Source organism: Notolabrus celidotus, unplaced genomic scaffold, assembly GCF_009762535.1.
Source record: "Notolabrus celidotus isolate fNotCel1 unplaced genomic scaffold, fNotCel1.pri scaffold_318_arrow_ctg1, whole genome shotgun sequence".
Taxonomy (NCBI): Eukaryota; Metazoa; Chordata; class Actinopteri; order Labriformes; family Labridae; genus Notolabrus; species Notolabrus celidotus.
Window position 1 is genome coordinate 36,373 of NW_023260151.1, and position 8,577 is coordinate 44,949.

General features: G+C 44.1%; 2 protein-coding genes across 2 annotated transcripts; both read left to right on the forward strand.

Moving 5' to 3' along the window:
* Positions 1 to 4,486: 4,486 nt before the first annotated feature.
* Positions 4,487 to 7,581, forward strand: LOC117809643 (GON-4-like protein). Its single transcript, XM_034679086.1, has 9 exons — positions 4,487 to 4,647; positions 5,682 to 5,814; positions 5,895 to 6,025; positions 6,395 to 6,469; positions 6,583 to 6,633; positions 6,732 to 6,776; positions 7,054 to 7,152; positions 7,302 to 7,403; positions 7,489 to 7,581. Exons 1-9 carry the CDS (start codon positions 4,624 to 4,626, stop codon positions 7,579 to 7,581), a joined length of 753 nt encoding a protein of 250 aa, XP_034534977.1. The 5' UTR covers positions 4,487 to 4,623.
* A 35-nt stretch (positions 7,582 to 7,616) lies between these two features.
* Positions 7,617 to 8,351, forward strand: LOC117809644 (GON-4-like protein; the record flags this gene model as incomplete). Its single annotated transcript, XM_034679087.1, has 4 exons — positions 7,617 to 7,632; positions 7,784 to 8,015; positions 8,127 to 8,228; positions 8,311 to 8,351. Coding segments are annotated over exons 2-4 (228 nt in total), but the record flags the coding sequence as incomplete, so codon positions are not given.
* Positions 8,352 to 8,577: the final 226 nt, after the last annotated feature.

The following is an 8,577-nucleotide window of genomic DNA, read 5'->3' on the forward strand; positions in this document are numbered from 1 at the left end:
ATAGGAGCTTTTTTAAAGCATTTAATTTTTTATATTTGTGACTTTAAACAAATGAATGAATGATGCAGAATCATGGAGATCATTGTGGAGTCTGTGGAGTCTTACCTGGTGAGTCTGCAGCTGTGTTTGTTGTGGAGGGTGTGACTCTGCTGCTGCCTCATGGTGGGGGGTCTATGCAGGCCTCCTGGGACCCTCAGGTTCCTGGACAGAACTGACAAAGACTCTCTGTAGACCAGACCACGTCGAGACGTCACGATGGGACAGTGGTGACATGTCGCTAACTGAAGGAGAAGAAAGAAAGGAGCCATGTAAGGACGGAGGAGACTGGTCACTGATAGATGAACTGGTCCTGTTTGAAGATAAGAGATAGATATGAAGAAGAAGAAGAAGAAGAAGAAGATGATAAGAGGAGACTGGTCCCTGATGGATGAACTGGTCCTGTTTGAAGATAAGAGATAGATAAGAAGAAGAAGAAGAAGAAGATAAGAGGAGACTGGTCCCTGATGGATGAACTGGTCCTGTTTGAAGATAAGAGATAGATAAGAAGAAGAAGAAGAAGATGATAAGAGGAGACTGGTCCCTGATGGATGAACTGGTCCTGTTTGAAGATAAGAGATAGATATGAAGAAGAAGAAGAAGAAGAAGAAGATGATAAGAGGAGACTGGTCCCTGATGGATGAACTGGTCCTGTTTGAAGATAAGAGATAGATATGAAGAAGAAGAAGAAGAAGAAGATAAGAGGAGACTGGTCCCTGATAGATAACCTGCAGGTCCAGTTTGAAGATAAGAGATAGATATGAAGAAGAAGAAGAAGATGATAAGAGGAGACTGGTCCCTGATAGATGAACTGGTCCTGTTTGAAGATAAGAGATAGGTAAGAAGAAGAAGATAAGAGGAGACTGGTCCCTGATAGATAACCTGCAGGTCCAGTTTGAAGATAAGAGATAGGTAAGAAGAAGAAGATAAGAGGATACTGGTCCCTGATGGATGAACTGGTCCTGTTTGAAGATAAGAGATAGATAAGAAGAAGAAGATAAGAGGAGACTGGTCCCTGATGGATGAACTGGTCCTGTTTGAAGATAAGAGATAGGTAAGAAGAAGAAGAAGAAGAAGAAGAAGAAGAAGAAGAAGAAGAAGATAAGAGGAGACTGGTCCCTGATAGATAACCTGCAGGTCCAGTTTGAGGAGAAGAATCTGCAGCAGGTTGTTTTAAAGGTTTCAAACAGAGCTGCTCAGAGTTAAATGTTTCTGAGTGTCTGAACATGCAGAATAAAAACCGCCTGGTGCCGTGTGAGGACGTTAATGTGGACTGACAGATGAGGCAGAGGACGTTCAGAGTTTCAGGGCGTTGGATCTAAATGGAGCTGTCAGTCTGCAGGACGGCTCTCAGGGGCCCCTGCAGCAGCTACAGACCTACTTCTGCTTTTCTTAGACTCTTTAACCTCCTTCAACACGAGCCGCTGCAGAGACACGCTCAGAGAACACAGACTGAGAGGTTAGAGTAAAACCAAACATCAACTCTCTGATCAGGATCTTTGTTTCCTCTGTTTTTAAAATACTCTCAGACTCCTCCCCGGGGGTGAGGCGTCAGATCTTCTGTTTTATTTTAAGTTTATTATCAGAAAACCTTACGAGAGCAAAACTTTAACAAAACCTCAAAATTAGAACGAAGATAATAAAACATCAAATATTCAAAAGGGAACATTTGCATTTTTTGAAAAGCAATTAATAACAGACTTTGTGTTTTTATTTAAGTGATGTTTGTGTACTGAGCCACAGAACACGTGTCAATCAAAGTGAAATGGACAGGAAATGTTAGGAGAGAGAGGGATAAGGCACCAAATCCTGCTGGGAGATAATGGGAATAATTAAATATAAAGTTTATAATATTCAGACTTTTTCAAATATTTGTAAAACAGCTGTATTCATTTAGTTATGATGCTTATTCTTCTTCTTCTTCTTCTTCTTCTTCTTCTTCTTCTTCTTCTTGTTATTATTGTAATTAAACTGTATCATCCTTATTTATATGATAGTTATTTTATTTCCAAAGACGTGAATATTAAATGTTATTTCCTCTAAAACAAAGAATTGACTGTCTTTGTGATAAATTAATAAATGTGTTTTTAATATAATCCCTGTCACCATGACGGGCTTTAACCCCTCTGTGATTAACAGATTAACATGCATCATATTTATATTATTCTAATAATAAATCTGAACCTTTAAACGTTTATCAGCAGAACCAAACACAGAGTTTAAAAAGGTTTACTCACAGAGACAAAGGTGGCCATGCTGCTGCTCCTCCTGAAGATGAAGTGACAGATAGAGAGAGAGAGAGAGAGAGAGAGAGAGAGAGAGAGAGAGAGAGAGAGAGAGAGAGAGAGAGAGAGAGAGAGAGAGAGAGAGAGAGGGAGAGAGAGAGAGAGAGAAAGAGAGAGAGAGAGAGAGAGAGAGAGGGAGAGAGAGAGAGAGACAGAGAGAGAGAGAGGGAGAGAGACAGAGAGGATGTCTGTCCTCATGTGTGATGTCGGGGGCGAGGCTTCATTCAAACAATATGATGTCATTGTTTGAGATTTGGTATAAAATGTAATCTGGAGCCAGATTATAGATTAGTGTACACACACACACACACACACACACACACACACACACACACACACTGCTGAACCTTAACCACCTTAAATGAATCCTCACAACAGTCCGTATTTATCTTCCTAATGGTTAAAGAAGACCTCGTTATGTGTGCGTGTAAACAGAGTTCATCCCCACATCAGGGTCCATATGTTACAGAGATACATACACTAATGCACACACACACACACACACACACACACACACACACACACACACACACACACACACACACACACACACACACACACACACACTGCCCTGTTTTCTTGGAAGTGTTGCTCTGTCAGTTAGATAACAGCTCTGACAGTTACACAACTATAACAACCAGAATACACAAAAGGTTTGGTTTCAGGAAAGGATTAAAGTGTTAGTGTGTTTCGTGTGTGTGTGTGTGTGTGTGTGTGTGTGTGTGTGTGTGTGTGTGTGTGTGTGTGAGAGAGAGAGTGAGTGCAGTTCAGTTCAGCAGGAAACCCAGTGATCTCTGACAGTGAGAGTTATTGATCACAGCTGGTTTCAGAAAGGTGATGTCGCCCCCTGGTGTTCATCTGAGTCATGAGCTGGATGAACTTAACTCCTCTTCTTAAACGTATCTTTCTCTATTCCTCCCTCTCTTTAACTTTCCTTCTGTCCTCTTCCTCACATCCAGAACATGATTTCCTCACATTAGCCTCTCAAAGTTTACAAAAATGTCAAAACTTTCAATAAATGTTTTTTTTACTTCACAAAGTACTCACAGTTTTTTAAAAACTTTTCTCTCCTCACAAAAGAAAAGAATGTTAAAGTTTAAAAAAGATGAAGGGGTCAGCAAGTGAGCGTTTAAATCTGACTCTATATTGCAAAATATTCCCGTTTACACAAACTGAACCTTTATAAACATGAGCTCTGATTTTAAAAACGGTGTCCTGATCAGGGGAATAACTCATTAAGAAGACCTGGGAGCAGCTGGAGGACCTGATGTGACTCTGTGTACTTAATGTCTGATATAAATGATGCAACATGAAGACACTAGAGTAACCTGCAGGGCTGCAGGACGGAGCGCTAACACAGGTCCTTCATCCCATCTGCAATCAGACTGTTTAACACCAGCACTGCTGTGTCCCGTTAATCATCTGTTCTCATCTTTCATTCCACTACATGGAAGTTACTATGTGACTCGGCACATTCACATATAACTACTGTATCCATCTGAATCACACTGTTCTTCATACTGTGTATGTTTGTTTAAATAACCTGGTGCAATTTTTATCATGCAATAACTTACCTTATCTATTTATCAGATAGAAGCGTACATAGTGTGTATACATCTGTAATATTTGTCATATTTTATTTATTTTTACTTTATTTTATTTTATTTTACCTTAATCATTGCTATTATTATTGTTATTATGTTTTAACTATGTTAGTACATTGTTGTATTCCCCTGTCCCGTGTTGTAAGCTGCTGTAACATGGGGGGACAATAAAGTCTATCTCTCTAACAGACCCTCCTGTCTCCCCCCTGTGTGACTCCCTGTCTCCCCCCTGTGTGACTCCCTGTCTCCCCCCTGTGTGACTCCCTGTCTCCCCCCTGTGCGTCGCCCTGTCTCCACCCTGTGTGACTCCCTGTCTCCACCCTGTGTGTCGCCCTGTCTCCCCCCTGTGTGTCTCCCTGCCCCCCCCCCTGTGTGACTCCCTGTCTCCCCCCTGTGTGTCTCCCTGTCTCCCCCCTGTGTGTCTCCCTGTCTCCCCCCTGTGTGTCTCCCTGTCTCCCCCCTGTGTGTCTCCCTGTCTCCCCCCTGTGTGTCTCCCTTGTTGTTCTGCTGAGACACCAGGCAGCCTGAGGAGGGCAGCAGCACGACACTGCAGCGCTGCCGCCCTCTTAATACAACCACCGAAGAAGAAATCCACGGGCCGGAAGTGTTCTTGTTGTGGCGGAACAGAAATGAGCGGAGCTAAAAGAAGCTAACAGAAGCTAACAGAGACTCTGTGAGTGTAACTGTGGGAGTGAGAGATGGCCGCGGACATCACTGTGAGGGTGAGTTCACCGGTTTGTGTCTAAATATAACAGGAAGTCACGTTAACGGACAGATCCGGTATCCGGTTATTACGGAAGAACTTCGCGCCACTGAGCGAGCACAGAGAAACAACCAGCGCGCATGCGCAGTTACTGTCCGCCGCTGTGTGATGCTAGCATTAGCCGCTGATTGATAACTGAAATAGAAGCTCAGAGCTGATTAAACTCACCTTCAGACCACTGACCATCACTAACCAGGTTACTAACCAACCTGTGTCAGTTTACCTGAGTCACTAAACAACAGCTAATGAGACTGAGTCAACATTAAACATATTAAACTAATATATACTGAAGCTAAAGCAGAGTTAATGAGCCACAACCTGTCTGTGTGCACTGCTAGTTACCTTTAACCTGTCTGTGTGCACTGCTAGTTACCTTAAACATGTCTGTGTGCACTGCTAGTTACCTTAAACCTGTCTGTGTGCACTGCTAGTTATCTTAAACATGTCTGTGTGCACTGCTAGTTACCTTTAACCTGTCTGTGTGCACTGCTAGTTACCATAAACATGTCTGTGTGCACTGCTAGTTACCTTAAACCTGTCTGTGTGCACTGCTAGTTATCTTAAACCTGTCTGTGTGCACTGCTAGTTACCTTTAACCTGTCTGTGTGCACTGCTAGTTACCTTAAACCTGTCTGTGTGCACTGCTAGTTACCTTTAACCTGTGTGTGTGCACTGCTAGTTACCTTTAACCTGTCTGTGTGCACTGCTTGTTGATTATTGCTGTATTGATTATTGATTGTGGATATATTGATCCTCTCTGTATTGATCCTCTCTGTATTGATCCTCTCTGTGTTGATCCTCTCTGTATTGATCCTCTCTGTATTGATCCTCTCTGTGTTGATCCTCTCTGTGTTGATCCTCTCTGTATTGATCCTCTCTGTGTTGATCCTCTCTGTATTGATCCTCTCTGTATTGATCCTCTCTGTATTGATCCTCTCTGTATTGATCCTCTCTGTATTGATCCTCTCTGTATTGATCCTCTCTGTGTTCCAGATGACGGAGCGGCGGCGTCCTGCAGAAGAAGACGTTTGTCCTCTGGAGTCTAAAACTGTGAGGCTGGACAGGAAGTGTCACACAGGAAGTTTCCCTGAGAACCGGCGTGATGAGGAGAGGACACCTGTCTCAGGTGACACACAGGAACACACTGATTGACCTGGATCATCTATAATATTCAAATATGACCTTTTTTATTTTGTCTCTGCTCAGGTGTTGGGATGTTGGTCACCGTGGAGACCAGTGAGGCCAGTGATGACGAGCTGGGACGACTCGACATCGACCTGGACAGGAAGTCAAAACAGCACAACCTGACCTCCAGGAACGTGCGCGCCATCCTGCATGTGAGCGTCACACACACATGACGAGCATACATGTAGCACACATGTTAGATCCACCTGTATGTAAAAACCCTGACGTCCCTACAACATGAGAGGAGAGGCAGACTACACACAGACTGAAGTAGATTGAGTGTTTATGTACATGCTCAACAAGCCATGCTGTTGTTGTTGTTGTTGTTGTTGTTGTTGTTGTTGTTGTTGTTGTGTGTCTGTAGGATGTAAACAAGTGGGAGGGTGTTAGCTATGAGAGCTCAAGAGGAGCATGAATAAACATGAAACATGAATAAATGGATTTATCATTAGCTCACATTACATGTTTATCATGTTTACAGACACGCTGTTTGTGACATGTTTGTCTGCTGTTTGTTTCAGGAGGTGATTACCCATGAGCATGTTGTTGCCATGATGAAGGAGGCCATCAGGGACACTCAGGACCTCCCCATGTTTGTGAGTTTTTAACTTCTTCATCAGTTCTTCTGGTTTTATCTGTGAAGCCTCAGAGTGATATATTTATCAGTGTGTTTAGTTTTCTGTCTGACTCTTCACTGTGTGTGTCTCAGGAGCCCAAGATGACTCGATCCAGACTGAAACAGGTGATCCAGCAGGGACAGGTAAACTCAAGCTCCCACAGTCCTCCCTGATTCTTCACAATGTAAAGTCATGTGACTGAACTGTCTGTCTGTCTGTCTGTGTCTCTGTGTGGTTACAGGCACTGAACTGGAGTCTGTCTGCAATCAACTCAACAACCATCAAGGTAAAAAGAACATCAGGACAAAATCATGAATATACCTGTCTGTCTGATTACCTGTCTGTCTCTCTACCTGTCTGTCTGATTACCTGTCTGTCTCTCTACCTGTCTGTCTGATTACCTGTCTGTCTCTCTACCTGTCTGTCTGACTCCCTGTCTGTCTCTCTACCTGTCTGTCTCTCTACCTGTCTGTCTGACTCCCTGTCTGTCTCTCTCTCTGTCTGTCTCTCTCCCTCTCTGTCTCTCTACCTGTCTGTCTGACTCCCTGTCTGTCTCTCTGCAGCCTCCTCAGTTTGTGGACATTGATCTTGAGGATGATGAAGACTCTTCTGATGAGGAGTACTGTCCTGATGAAGACGAGGAGGAGGACACCACAGAGGAGGTGAGTACTCTTGGACAGGTGAGGAGTGAGCTCTGACATCACTGCAGGACTCGGGTGACGTGTCTCCAGACTCAGACAGGTGGTCCGGGCTTTGATTCTGCAGTGTGTGCAGCTCTGTTGGTCACTTCCTGTTTCCTGTTTATGTGCAGATGTTTCTCAGTGATGGAGACAGTCTGACCTCCCCCCCTCGAGCCATGAGGCCCCCTGGAGTCCAAAACCTAGAACACCTGAGGACTAATATGACCTCACAGGTAAGCTGACCTCTGACCTCTTAATACATCCTGACCTGTACAGGTACCCTGACCTCTGACCTCTGACCTCTCACCTGTTGTTCAGAGATTACCTGGACTCTCAGGTGGACAGGTGATCCCCTCCAGCTGCCCTCTTCAGCCCTCAGCGCCTCCGAGTCCTCGTTTCTTGCAAGACTGAACGCCGTGGACGAGGAGCTGAACTGTAGCCCCCGCCCTCAGCTGTAACCAGGTAACCTTAACCACCATATACATCCGTAACCAGGTGACCCTCACTGCCATGTTCTGTTGATGTCAAAGCATGACTTGAGATGGCGTTTGTTGTGATTTGGTGATCTATAAATAAAGGTTGATTGAATGTGTCGAGGTTGTTTCTCTCTCAGTCTGTAGATCGTAAAAACGATGAAGGTGAGGGTGAGGATGTCAATAAAGGAAGTCTGGCGTACCGCACGCGCTCAAAGCGTCCCCTGGTGAACGTTCCTCTGGGCCAGCTGGAGGCGGAGCTTCTGGCCCCTGACATCACTGATGACATGTACGAGCAAAGCCCCGCCCAACGAGAGGAGGACCGTCATTGGACGAGGTGGCTGCAGAGTCTGATGGCGCCCGTTAATGAAGGTCAGAGGTCATGTTGAGAGAAGTCCTTTCAAAACAAAAGAGTGGGGAGCTCTTTTACTTTGAAAAGGTCTCAGTCTGCTGAAGTCATTTCCTGTTGTTGATGTTTGTCAGAGGAGGCCGATGATGAAGACGACCCGGAGTATAACTTCCTGGAGGACCAGGATGAACCTGACCTGGAGGACTACAGGACGGACCGGGCCGTCCAGATCACCAGTACGTCCTCTCTGCTTTGAACCGTTCCTGGACTGTACTTCCTATTTAACCCCGCCACAATAAAACTTGTCCTCTCTTACAGAGAAAGAAGTGAACCAGCTGCTGGACGAGCTCTTTGAGACGGTGACTTTATTTACACCAAACTTTATTTACACTAAACTTTATTAACACTTCACTTCATTAACACTAAACTTTATTTACACTAAACTTTATTTACACCAAACTTTATTTACACTTCACTTCATTAACACGTCACTTTAATTACACTAAACTTATTTACACTAAACTTTATTTACACCAAACTTTATTTACACTTCACGTCATTACACTTCACTTTGTACACTTTACA